Below are 14,388 nucleotides of genomic sequence, written 5' to 3'. Positions count from 1 at the left end.
CAAAGAAATTTGAGCATTTCTGTAATGATGGAAACTAAAGAGTAATGCTGTAGTTCTCTAGAGTGCTTATTTTTAACTAATACAGGTCTAATGTTTTCAATCACTTTTCACAGAAAATAATAGGCAGCTGAACTTTGCATCCCACTCTTGATAGTTTGTATTAGATCATTAATTTTTTAACATAATTTTGAAGACAAATTATTTCATGTCTGCTTACTACAGAAAGCAGATCACTGAGGAACCATTTGCAGTAAACTGGCATATTATATTACTTCATTTTCAGGTGACTGTGTATTTCTTTTGGCAGTTAATAAGTAACTTCTGAAAATCTTAATGGAAAAAACACATTTTGATTACAGTCTATTTGAATTATTTGCATTTTATCTGAAACGTTCTCTTTTTTAACTCCCTTATTAATTACGACGCTAAAAGAAATAAATACGAATTACTTATTTTTCTCCTCCTGTCTTCTTGACAGCACAGTACATGCCAATTTTGTGCACTAATGGCAATTCCTGTTGTAGGAATATACATCTATATGTGTATTCCATGCACTCTGAAGGCAATCTTTAAATTCTTGTTTCACTTCAGTGGCCACTCTTTCTGTTTTTTCTATCATGTTCACATATAACAATAACGTTATATATGGCTTGGCTTCTGTCACAAAAAGTGTGATTTAAGTTTCCAGCAATCAATTCACCTCATCTGAAACATAACCTGTCTGTTACTTTGCTGTTTCTCTTTGAATTCAGTATGCTGAAGTCCATCATCAGAGTTACTGTGGCAAAACAGGGTTCAGGCATGCTGCTGGCTATCATGTACCATTTATTAATTAAAAAAACCCCAAAAACAGTATTTGGTTTTTGACCTGAGATATACATATGATCAGTTTTCTATCTGGCTTTAATGTTAACAAACATGCATATATATCTCTTCTTTTAGTACATTTATGGGGTATCTAGGCAGTGCCAGGCAAGAAGTGGGCATTTTTCATTTACATTGGCCTAATGACCACTTCTGCCTTTGCTTTAGGAGAGCTGAGGATTACTGACAGCCTCAAACATCAGCAAGAGATGTCTGAGTTTTTGCTTCAGGTGCGGACATCTCAAACTGTGATCACCCATTTTCCTCTGCAGCCGTGGCAAGAAAACTGGTAGGAAGTTGTACTGCTAAGCAGACCACTCCATAGCACATCATTTTGTGTTTCAGAGCTGACATAACCCATGGGAAATTAATGAAGAGGTAGGAAAAACGCTGTTGCATATAGGGCTTTCTTTCTGACTGAAGAAAAAGTCAACAGGGAAAAAACATGGTCCCTGTGGGGAATGAGGCTAAAAGATGTTGCTACCCTTCATGTGAAGAACAAAGTGAAGAAAAAACAACCATCACTCTCGGGCCTTTTTGTGGTCAACTCCTCTGATTCACTGCCCCTGATAAATAAAATTAGTTGGCAGCTAAGCAATAAGTATCCATCTATTAATCTTTACGGTCCTCATTGGCGGCCATTGCTATTACATGTTATGCTAATTAGGCCAGTTTATAATAAAGTAAAATCCTGGGGAATATAATTAAATTTTGTGTTCTCCTTTCTTCTGTTTGTAACACATTTGCATAAAATATGTATTTTTAAGGCAGAGAACAGGCATTTTTTCAGAACACTGTCTGGGTTTGCAGAAGTTTCTGAAAGAAGGGGGTCTTTTTGGCAGGTCTGGATTAGTTGATCAGAGCAGAGGTGCTGGAAGATCAGTCTGGTTTGTATGTAGTCATTGCAGCATGACATCTGAAGAGAGTAACGTTCCTTCTGGAATTTGGGAATAGGACTGGTATTAAATGGGTGTAGTAGATCTGGGAGCAAAATGCAAATAAAGTACAAATGTAAAAAAATAATGAGAAAAGTTGCATAAACACAGACCAAGTGGGTATCTGAAGTAATTATTTTTGTGTAATTTATTAATCCTTATGGTTTTCATTGAAAACACCTAAAAGAAACATTTTCCTGTTACGTAATTTAATAAAGAAATGGACAGCTATATCAATGTGATCCTGCATCAAATTACTTCAAAAGCAGTGAAATTGATACACTTTTAGCTGATGGCATGTCAAGTGCACAAGGAGTATCTGTGAAGGTAAGAGTGACTGCTGAGCTGTGATTTATATGCTCCAGTATGAATGACATTCATTTTATGAATGCAATCAAAGCAGTCACAACAGACAGATGGTGTCTGGCCTGTGGAAGTGAACTGACTTCAGACAGGTTCTTAGCACCTGATATACAGAGGGCTGATACACAGAATGTCCTGAAAAATGAAACTGAAGCTTAAATTGTAAACTTTAAAATCAGCAAATCGTCACAATTCAAATATAATTTATGATGTTTTGCCTTTCTTGTTTTTTAGTGTTCTGGGCCTGAAACACAAGATAGAAATAGAACTAAATACAAAAACTAAAAGTAACAAAAATAATTGATTCTAGAGAATCGTCTCCTTTCTTCATGAAAATAAAAGGTGAATGCCAAATAGAGTTTGGACTAGTATTAATTGCAGCAATTGAATTTTTTTCATTACATCAGTAGTGACAGCCACAAGGCAAAAGTTTCTTGTAAAAATCACCATTTCCCCCTTCTTTTCCAAGCAAGAGGTTTTCTTAAGTTCCACAGAGGAGAGGAAAACATACCATTTGATCCTTTGTATTTCCTCTTTTCCTGTTTCACTACAAAAGTATTCCACCACACCTGAACTGTCCAACAGAAAGAATATACAAATGTAACAGGAGAGTCAGTCTGTATATCCCCATCACTATGATCAAGCCTATCAACTACACTATAGAAGAGTTTACATTTGCTGAATTGTTATGTTCTGTTTTAGAGACATCTTTTCATCACCGAACAAAACATCAAAAGATTTTAGGCTTTGACATCCACATCCAAGATATGTTTCAAAGTCTTTCATCAACCACTGAAACTGGATTAGCACCAGAAAGTATTTAACAATCCCTACCTGACTAGAAAAGAAACCAATGGACCTCTGGCTCAGCAAGAATTTATAAAATGTGATTATTAATTTCAAGATGTAACACTGTTTAAACAGAATTCTTCAGCATTTTTGGAGGCAAGATTGACTTTAAAATTATGATTTGATGAAGAGCTGATGAAGAATTTGACTGAAGATAACGTCAAAATCCAGAAACAAACTAATTAAACTAATAGTTATGACGTACAGACTGGGAGAACGAATGTAACATATTAGGATGTGCTTATAAAAGTTTCAGGACAGAAAGGAAACATGGCTTTTTAATTTCATTTCCAAACATTACCCTTATTTCAACTCAGAGTGTATGAGAGTAGTGGATAAAATTAGTCTTTAAATTCATCTCTTTCCTTACAGAAACAGAGAGCTAAATGTTTACTGGTTTGCAATTCAGCAGTGATGGCCCCAAACTTGGCCTCTTTTAAGCCACTGAAATGTATGGAAGTGTTTTCAAGTAACCTACATGATCTGGAAGCAAAAGTGACAAAATAATATCACTGAAACTGCCTGTATTAAAAAAAAAATAAAATAAATAAAAAGGAACATGAGAAGATGGTTTTCCTGAAAAAGTCAGACCTGGATGGTACTATTTAATTGCTGAAATTTCCTTTCTCTAATCACTGGTCCCAGATGATGCCTTTTGTTCTAAAATACAGCTCAGCCTTGCTGGAAAACTGGGAGGACGCTGTGCTGCAGCTGAAGTTCAGAAAATGAATTAATGTGTGTTTAAAAACTACATTTGCTAGAAACTGGAAAAATATGAAATTCTTGAAACATTATTTGAAAACAAGGCAACTGCTTGTAGAAAATGAATTCAAAACTCCTGCAGCTTTTGAACAGGTAGAATATGAAACTCTGCCTATAAGGCACAGAAATGCCTTTTTTATAAAGCTGCACAAGTATGAAAAAATTAGCAATTTCAACTTTCAAAGAATTATTTTAAAATACATTTTTCATTATTCTTTTACTTATTTAAATATTTCATAATATTATAACTGAACATTACGGATTCTGTTAGAAAGATAGAAAAGAGTCATGTTGAAAATCAGAAATATAATGAAACTGCAATTTTCTATCATACACTGTAATCTAATCATTAATCCTTGTGTTAATACAGACCAAATAATTGAAACAGCTGTGATTTTTAAAAGAATTTTAGTTAACCTATAAAATAATTTTTGTCCATTGCAACGCAAAATGTACAGAAAAATGTTTTTTTTTCTTTTTCTACAATATTTGTGTATTAAAATCAAGCTACTAAAATAATATTTACAGAAATATTTATTGATAAAATAAATATTTCTGTAATATAAAATATAAATTCAAGGAGAAATCTGAAATACTGAATTTCGTGTTTGTTCAGTAAATCATAACCTATAATTTACATATATTTAGATTATTACATGTAGATTTGATCTCTGTTATCAATTGCTTGAAGTTACTTTAGTTGTAATTTTTTCAAAACCTATGAAGTAAGGAAATCTGGTAAATATGTAGATTTGAGCCAGCACTTTAAATTACTATTTTCTGCAGCTAAAAACAACACCTAAAAAACTCGCAGTCCACTAGAAATATAAAACCATCAGAACCAACAAAACTCTAACAGTATTACACTTAATAGATTTCATTATTCAGTCATCGTCTACATAGCAAGCTCATGAGTAAAAGATACAGTTACTAGTCCTGAGTCTCAGTATCTGTTGTTTTATGCAGGTCACTGCACAGTTTCAAATTTGCGTGGTGTATTTTCATAGCTTTAGACCTACAGTAGAGGCACCTTTGCAATTCCTGAAGTTCGTAAAATGCTCGTCCGTACCAGTTTCCCACCAGCAGTGCGAAATACTAAGGCCCAGCTCTCAGCTCATGTAAGGTCCAGTGGAACTGCTGATTTATCCCAGCTGCAGATTTGAGTCTGTTGACATGCTGAGTTATTGTTGATCCCGATGCAAGTTTCTGTGTGTACATTATGAGCATTACAGTATATGACCCTATGTAGCTCCTGAGTCAGAGCCCTCCAGTTAACCGAAAAAACCCCAAAAGTTTACTTGTAGCAGTGCTGCTGAGCCATTAACTGGGACTATTATTAAACTGTACAAAAAAGTTCTGTGTGTTGGCGTGCTTATTCTTTCACAGAAAAAAATGTTAAGACCCTGACTTTAATATCAACATTTCTGCTGACGATAAATGGCAAGTGACAGTCAAAACTGAAAGAACAAAGCATCATTTTCCAATATCTGACAGAGTATGAAGAACTGTCAAATCTTAAATTCTCTCCTGCTGTCAGATATCATACTTCGATCTGGGCTACATTTTGTGCATATTGTAAAATGAACTAAAATACTAAACTGTACAGGCTTAAAAACATACTTCAATAAAACTGATTCTTATCTGGGTGCTGGTATTTTGAACAGACTAAGACGATATATTTATCTTATCAAAATTTAAATTTGCAGGCATCCCATAGGCCAAAGAAAACAAAAACCCCTAATAAATATGCTGAAAACCCCCATACCTCAGTATGAAATCCTGACCCCTTCTCCAAATAAGTACACACCGTCCAAATACACTGAGAATGCCAAGCTGCAGGGGCCCCTCTGTGGGGAAACCCGTACTTCAGTCAGCAGCATCCGTCAGCTATAGCAGGAGTGCAGGGACAGATGCTGGAGGAAGGACGACACGTAAAGTGGTGGCCGATTTCAGCACCACTGTTTCTGTGTACAAGTACGTCAGTGCTATCCGTGTACTAAAGCAGGATTTTGAGCAGATTTACGTGCAGAAGGCAACTATCACTCTAGGCTCCTTTCAGGGTAAGATTATGGTGCTGATGAGGCTCCTGGTCCTGCAGTCCTGCCCCATCCCACCGCAGGGCCACACAATCACAGGGGGGAACAAGCGGACTGTGCAACTCCCTCGGCTTCTGCGGCAAGGAAATACCACCACACTTGGGCGACGATCGCCAACTTAAAACCCACCGTCCGAGGCTGGCTGAGGCCGCGCCGTGCCGGTGCCCCTGACCCGCGCCACATTCCCTACGCTTCGGGAAATTCCCTCGTGGGAGAGGCCGCTCGAGGGCTCGGGAACGGCAGTGGGGGAACTGCCCGCTCCGCTTCCCGTCCTCGTCACTAAAAAGGCCTAGGTGGAGGTCTGGGTAACTCGCTACAGCCAGGCCTAAAGCCAGCTCTCGGTTCGCTCGCAATTAAAGCGGACCGACACGGAGAGGCTCGCGAGGGGAACGATCCTGGCGGTGTCCACCGGGACCCGCCCGTCCCTCGGGGAGCGCCTTTGCCCGCTCGTGCGCCACCTGGGCGGCGGTACCGGGCTCGGTGTGACCGGTGGGACGCTCTCCGTGCACCCTCTGGGCTGCCCGGGACGCGCGGCCGCGGCTCCCGGAGAAGCGCCGGGTCCGGGAGCGGCCCGAGGGGCGCGGCGGGGCGGTGCGCGGGGGCGGTGCCGCGCGCGGCCGTTGGGAAGTTGCGTCACGGCGGGCGCGCGCGGCTGCGCGAGGGCGGCGGATTCGAACGGCGGAGGGAGTGAGGGCGGCGCGCGCGGCGGGAGCGGCGGGAGCGGCGGGAGGAGGAGGAGGAGGAGGAAGAGGAAAGAGAGGAAGGAAAACAGGAGGAGGAGGATGAGGAGCACGGCGCCCCGCAGCACTTTGCGGAAAATAATAAAGAAGCACAAACCGCAGTTACGCCTGGCGGCGAACGCCGACCTGCTGGTGAGGAAGGAGAGGGGCGGGGAGAGGCGAGGTGCGGCTGCCCCGGGAGCCCGGGAGCGCTGCTGCTTGTGGCCATGGCGGCAGCCACGGCTGCGCAGGTGCCCCCGGGCAGCCAGCCCGAGGGATCCTTACTCCCCAAATGTTCTGGCCTGTGCGCCCTGGAGCGCTTTGGGTGTGACGGGATGTCAAGTTACTCCTCATGGTGCTTCTGCAGGGACCCACAGGCAGCGCGGAGGCAAAGCCTGAGGGGACAGACGATTGCTCTGTCTGAGACAATACGGATAAGCAGAGATTGCCGCTCTCCGCATTGCTGGTGGCCGCTGTATTGTAGGTCTTTGGCAGGGATCTGGGGGATTCAGGGACGGGCCGATGCGTGGCTTCTGTGTCACTCCACGTACACACGGATGTTCAAAGTGTTTGGTGTAGACACACCGAGGAACAGCAATTCGGATTGTGTGGCTGCTAGATGCAGTTGTTTGTGTAGATCAGTTCTGGTGCACAAGTAGTCAGCTGAGCTGTGATCAATGAGTTGCTAGGCTGCTATGGCATCTTAAGCGCTCATATGTTTTTAGAAGGCCATCTAAGTAATCTCTGCCCTAAACTGTGGGATGACAAGTCTTGTTAGTAATCCAGTAAGGTGTTGGGGTCCTGACCATGGTTTAAAAACGTCTGCCAAAAAGGTGGGGAATTAAGGAGCCAAGTTTGCAAAAACAGGCCAGCAAAGCTGAATTGCTTCTGACCTGCTCTAAGGGGTTTGCGGCGCAGGTAGAGTTTGTCTCACCAAGAAATTATTTGACTACAGCAATGAAACCTGACCTCAAGAGGGCTTGTTATAGTTGCTGTATTAAAAAAAAAAATGCATTAAAAAAGATACTCTTTGAAATAACTTAGTGGACTTAACTTGCTGGACTGTGATGTCCTCTTGTTTACAAATGCATGTGGCTCTCAGAGCATTAAAGCATTAACACATGCTGTATACTAGTGTGGCCCCTGGCTTCGTGTTTCATATGTGTATAAAAGCTGTGTCTTGCAGCATCTTGAAGGTAAGTATCTGGATATGTGAAGCTAAATGTAAACATATAAAATTATAATAAGTATTGTGAGATTAAAATGAATGAATATGCCAATTACATGAGAGTATTTAGATTTGAATGTAAACACTATTTTTCTAAGGGAGTGGTGCTAATAAAAATATGATCTCTTTCTAATGTTTTTGCTGCCTTTGGAAATTTTATTTGCTAAGGACCTGGCCCTTGCTACTCATGCTCAGATTTACTCAAAACCTACTCACTACATTGCACTAGTCAATTAATCAAATGCACACAATCACACTTTCCTATTTTAATCCTTGGTAACAGTTGGTCTGTGTTTCCAGGGTAATGAAAATTTGGCTCCAAAGTAGTGTGGCTGTCTGAAAAGGGGTAAGTGGGACATCCCTCCAAATCTTGGCCTTTGGTTCCCATCTCCTGGTCCTGGCACTAAAGTTCTCTGAGCTGCAAATACAGTCAGTGAACTGAATTCACTGAAACTTATAAACAACAACACTCAGATCCAGTTTAAAATATGTCTGTGCAAATGTTCATTGCAACACAAGGGATAAGATCAAAATAAATTTTAATATTGTGATGGAAACTTAGATTATCTCTTCTGGTGATGTCAAATTGCACAGCCTTTTATGTTACAAAACTTGTCTTCTTTATTTTACCTTTAAACAAGTATGTCCAGGTGTGGTGATTCTCCATGATGTTCTTCAACTAGGCGTGAGTGTAATAGCTCTTTAGCTCTTTATTTGCATGGCTAAATAATCAACACAACTGAGATTATGCCTCTTTTAGGAAAAAAAAAAATGGGGAGTTCGTTGTGTGGTAAGACAAGTAAGAAATTTTGAGAGTATGTTTTCTAGTGCCTGTGTTATTCTCTGCAAACACCACAAGAGTGATTAGATTGCATACATCAGAAATTTATATAGTAGCTGTCTTAACAAGATGGAGCCATATACATTTTGAACAGAGAGCTTATGTGTTCTAAAGGGGGGAAAGGATGATAAAAGTGCTAGTTCAGTTTCTGGGCTATCTTCCAGACTGATCCGTGCTTTCTGTCTGAATCTACAGCAGTATGTGCCCGTTCCAGTAAAGCGGTCTGTCTGCCTTAGGGGAAAATCAGGTTGCTTTCTTTTTTCCCTGACCTTCAGTGATTGTTTCTACTCGTTAAACCAATGTCTTCTTACATGATCATAACTAACAAGTTTGAAAGGCATAACAATTCAGATAATGTTGTTAAATACTTGGAAGAGGTTTCTTCACTTTTGATCAAGTCTCTTCTCGAAATCAGAAGCTTTGTCAGAACCTGTTTGCTAAGTGTTAACATCTATCTCTTTGCACAGTGTAGCTATCAAATTTCGTCAGCCTTTCTCAGGAAGCTGTTTGTGTTTTGTTTTGTTTGTTTGTTTTTTTAAGGGATATGATAATATATCTTTGGGTGAAGAGAGGCAAATATTGTTTCAGGTCTTTTCAAGGGTCTTCTTGAAAATAAGAAGTGAAGATTTTAGTACTGAATTTCAGCTATTCCCCCAATGGTCAGAGAAGAAAATAGGCAAGCTTTGTTCTAGCTTGTAATTATAGAAGAAAAGCAGGATTTCAGCTGCTTCTTTCATGCTCAAAGGGCACGTGTGTGTTTCCATTGCAGGAAAAGCTTAAAGAATTGCACTGAATGGTCTCTTTAATTTGTTATCAGCATAGGATGATTAAGTGTGCAGTGAGGGCAAAATATCAGTCTAAAGAATTGTTTTGAAATTACAGTGGTTGTCCCTGCTGTTCCTCAGTTCTGTTGAACAGGTGTGAGGAAGGTGCTGTGTAAATGGTGTGCTGTGAATTTTTTACATACGTTCTTAAAATTTTGCAGCCTTTCTTTTCTGGAAAATAAGCATTCTGTTTTATAAAGTGATTTTCATGAGTAGCTAGTTCAAAACTGTTTTTAAATTTTATGCAGAAGGGCAGTAATTTAATATGTAGTAAAGCAATGTCTTTAAACCAATATGGTATTGCTTAGTTACTTGTCAATAACTGGTATTCATGATATTCAGTCATTCTACCTTTCACTAGCCTTTCTCAATTGCCTTGAATAACCTGGAATATTTATTAACCTGTGTACTCTGTTATGGAATGTTCTGATTTTAGTTATGTGGCTGTTTAAATCTATTGGTGTACAGGGGAAGTTTCTCCACATGCAGCAATTCACTTTGAAAATAGGAAAATAAAGGTACAGTGATTGTGAGAGAAGATGCACTGTTTAAAGGCAATTTTGAAATTAACGCTGTTGCCTTTAGGTATCTCAGAAGGACATGCAAATACGGAAGCTTTAGTTCCACCTCTCACTTCTCCAGGTTGTCCAGAAATCTGATCTCTGTGTTGATAAGTTCAATAATGAGAATTCTAACACTGAACATTATTTTAGTGCCACTGCTTGATTCTGTTGGAGATAATTTCTGTGTGAATAACTGAAGACTGGTTCTAAAGCAGCTTTTATATTTTGTGAAATAAATCTGCAAGAACATCTGCCTTTTGTGTAGTAGATGCTTCCAAATGATGTCAAATATTATGTAAATTTATCTATTGCACTCTGGCTTTATTTAGTTCAGGATATTTAAAAAAACCACCTAAACTGCTTGTCATATGATCAGAGTTCTTATGACAGGAATATGTCTTGTAACAAATTCTTTGTGCTGAAAACCCACTGCCAAAATATTTCCTATAAACTCTTAATTTGTAACTTTCCACATTACATTTACATGACTTTACAGATAAGGTGTGGCAGAATAAATACATCACCTTATTCATACAAATAAAATTTTTGTATATTTCAGTAATATTTTTCTGAGCTCTTGATTGAAAAAGTGTATTTGTACACTTTACGTAGCAGAGGTAATGCTGTGTGAAACTTTAATTTACAAAAAGTGCAATTATCAGTTTTTCAGGGTGGATTATTAAAATAGTTCACATAATGTCTGTATAGTGCTGGAGGTTTATCTTGCAGATCCATGATTAATTATTACACAAATGTGCTCTTGGCTGGCAGTTTTAGTCCAAGCTGGGGCAGTTCCTTCCTCGCCGGCTGCAATTTTTTCCTGCCTCTGTATTAGCAGGACAGCATTCCGTACAGAACGGGATACTTGCCTGACCAGCTCTTTTAATGTAAAAAAGCGAAGTGCTGAGCTGGGAAAAAATGGATGGAACCTCCTGACACCGGAGAATTCCAAGTTCTGGAGAAATAAATGTCAATGCCCCTTTACACTGGAAAGGAGCAGAAGTCCTTGAACTTGTCTGTAGTCCATTTGGCGATAAGGCAGCGATGAATTTGCTGTTTGTAATAGTCTGGCCGTTGTAATCACTGAAAATTGACTATATTTACTAGTAAGCAAAAAGACTCCTTATTCTCTCATAGTTGTGTTTACCTTTTATTATTAAAAACTGTTAATAAAAATCAGATTGATTGATCTTAGAACAGTTGTTGTTTGTGTGATCATTTCTAAAGCACTTTTTTGATTTAAGTATGCTAAACTTAAGCTCTGTTTACAAGAGTCGTGCATGAAGGGAATGTCTTGGACATTTACTGAGGCTTGAACTGAGTGATAAACGTTTTTTCCGAGAACATCTTTCAGGAATTTGGAAGCAGTCTAATATGCAAATTTTCTGTTGCAAACAATGAATCTTTAAAAAACCAAACTGTGTTTAAACAGCTTGAATATTATTTTGTTCTCTGTTTTAAAGGTTCATTTGAACTTCTTACTGTTTCTCCATCGGCTAGCAGAAGAAGCCAGGACAAATGCTTTTGAGAACAAAAGTAAAATAATTAAACCTGAGCACACCATATCTGCAGCGAAGGTATTTACACACTTTTAATATTTCTTTTTTTTTTTTTTTTTTTTTTTTGTATAATGTAAAATGTATTTTGACAGCATTTACAAAAGCTTTCTGTTAAAGTTGATATTTGATTTATAATTCAGAACCTATAGACACTTAATATTCTTTGTTCATCATTGGCATAATTTACTCTTACCAAGACAACAAATTAGCTCTCCTTGCCCTATTAAATATAACCCAATTTTTCTTGATTATTTCCTGTTTAAAGTCATAATTTCAATATATGGGTAAGTCTACAAAATGGTCTACCAGCAAGCCTTCATGGCCTGAAAGGGAGTCCAAAGTTGGAGGATCCTTATTTCAGTTGATACTACATCAAGGAAGCATGCTGTCTTAACTTCAGTGATAAAAGCGAAGCTTTTTGGGACAAGTGAAAAATAGTTCAGAGAGGTTCACATACCTTTCTTCTATCTTCAGTTCTTACCTGCTTAGTCTGAAATAAGTTCATAGTGGATTCTGGCAGCATTGTGTGGATACTTCTTGAACAAGCATACTTTGTGTGATGTATTTGGCAAGGAAAGAACTAAGAGAGAATTAGACTGTGGATTGTTATATGGGTAGTTCAGCTTAACAAAAACTGCTGTATGAATATCTGTGAAGAAGGAATTCACTGCATTGCAGAGCATGGTGTGTTTTGAGTACATGCTAAAGAAGGGAAAGGGGAGGGTGTTATGCAGCTTTGTCTCCCTAGAAAATATGACTGAAATCCTTATGTATTCTGTAGCTCATTTCACTCCCTAGGGTATGTGTGCTTTACCTTGCTGTCATGAAGAAATTCAGTCTCTTTATTTTATCTCTTTAACCACCTTCTCCTGCTGAGCAAATTGGGAGGACAAAATTTGATGTTACCTGATATTTTGGTCCCGTGGCTTCTGTTTATCTTCACTATTTTTTTTCCATCTGCTGAAAGGTTTAGTTTGATACTTTTCTATTACTACAGTAACAGAAACATATACAGGATATGTAGGGTAGCCAAGTGAATGTTGCAGTTGGAGTCTTACACATTTATGGTTTATTTTAAACTGCAATCTTAACACTTTTTGAACATTTTTGTGCTCCATTTATTTTTTTAAGGTGAGAAGAAAGGGGAAAACTGCCTGTATTTTAATAATTTTAACACTTACATAGTCCCACTTGGGCTTTGAAGTTCATTTTTCAATTTAAACTCCAGTCCAAAAAATGTCCTTCCAAAGGTATGTGTGCCCTTGATATAGAAAGAAATAAGGCATTGCAAACAAAAATTGAGCATAATAGCCGTATTATTGCAAAGTTTTTGTTTGTTTGTTTAGACCCAACAGGGTAAGAACTTCAAGAAATCTACTGATAGCTTGAGAGCACTATTTCCATTTCTCAGCATTAATTTTCAAAATAAGCCTTTTACTTTACAGAATTCTTGCTTATGAAAAATTCTTGCTTAAAAAAAAGCCCTCACGTTTGAAATTTTTCTGTATCCTTTTGCTTTATTTCTAATATTTTCCCAAGAGTTCCCCTTGGCAACACAACTCTTGGAAACAGATTGGCTAGGTGAGTCTTTGGTCTAGGTAGCCTAGTGTTTTGAGTCCCTGTCTGCTGCCTGAATTGTATTGATAAGTATACTTCTTTTTTTTCTTTGCAGGTTATTTTAAAGAAAAGCAGAGGCTAGAAAACAGACCATTGGAATTTTAAAGCACATTTTTCAATGTTTTCTGACTAACTTGAGCTGACTACTACTACAGCTTTAGCACTTGTGGAACTATGTAGTTTTGTTGACATCTATCTCCTGACTGACTATCTTGCTGTTTCTTTAAAAAAAATAAAATCTTGGAATGTATATTTTCATACACTTCATGCATAATTTTAAAGTGTATGTCACTTGTTGCTTAAGACTTGATGTACCTTATTTCATAATGTTGGAGGAATGCTTGTACCATAGATACCCATTGGGTACAATGTAGCATTTATTATTAGAGGTGTGAAACTTTTTAAGGGGGACAGTAGTTAAAAAAAAAAAGGAAAGAAACAACCAACACAGGTTTTGCTAAATCCATTACAGACTGTGCAGTTCAGAGCAGATTTATTAGCTAAACAAAATTATGGCTTTCAAAACAATCACTGTAGAAACAAGTGTATTAAATACCTTGTCTTAATTTTATTTATAAATGTCTTGATAATTTTAAAATTACTTTGAAAAGCAGGTTAAAACTTCTGTGTTCTGGGGAAAGAATACATAATTGTTATTTTAAATCATGGTCTGAACTGTAAAGCTGACCTGTTTGATGTGGTATATGAGACAACTTGATGGTCTGTAATTCAGTTGGTGTGGACAGATGCACAGGTTATGGAAAAGGAAAGATCTGGCACAGCTGATGTTTTCGAAGTTAGATCTTGTAAAAATAACAAAGACAAGCTTGGCTTGAGTGCCAAGCTATTTCCTTCTCTCTTTTGAGTGTCATGCTAGTTTGTCAGAAGTCTGGAAATGTACATTATATAAAAATGTCTTCTTAAATTAAGTTCATATTCTGTTCCTATTCTGATATTTGTAATCATTTACTGAACACTTTGCCTAATAAATATGTTAATAAAGTTATAGATGAATCTTATAGTTTGAGCTGATAATGCAGTTTTGTGGAATATATGGTAGCTGATCCTTGATATGCATAGTGAGCTATTCTTAAAATAAAGAATCTTTAAAAGTGTTATGTATTGAGTACTCTAATTTTGACACCTTACCTGAGTGTATTCTAGAAAC

The 14,388-nt window shown here is 38.1% G+C and overlaps 1 protein-coding gene across 1 annotated transcript; it reads left to right on the top strand.

Annotated features, from left to right (window-relative positions):
• Positions 1 to 6,568: 6,568 nt before the first annotated feature.
• Positions 6,569 to 13,730, top strand: CENPW (centromere protein W). The gene is made up of 3 exons (XM_066180488.1): positions 6,569 to 6,741; positions 11,508 to 11,621; positions 13,276 to 13,730. The coding sequence occupies exons 1-3, from the start codon at positions 6,652 to 6,654 to the stop codon at positions 13,300 to 13,302; spliced, it is 231 nt and encodes a 76-aa protein (XP_066036585.1). The 5' UTR covers positions 6,569 to 6,651; the 3' UTR covers positions 13,303 to 13,730.
• The last annotated feature ends 658 nt before the right edge of the window (positions 13,731 to 14,388 follow it).

This window comes from Chamaea fasciata, unplaced genomic scaffold, assembly GCF_029207755.1.
Source record: "Chamaea fasciata isolate MVZ Bird 193981 ecotype frontalis unplaced genomic scaffold, bChaFas1.0.hap1 SCAF_3, whole genome shotgun sequence".
Classification (NCBI taxonomy): domain Eukaryota; kingdom Metazoa; phylum Chordata; class Aves; order Passeriformes; family Sylviidae; genus Chamaea; species Chamaea fasciata.
This window is presented reverse-complemented; position numbering and strand designations above follow the sequence as displayed.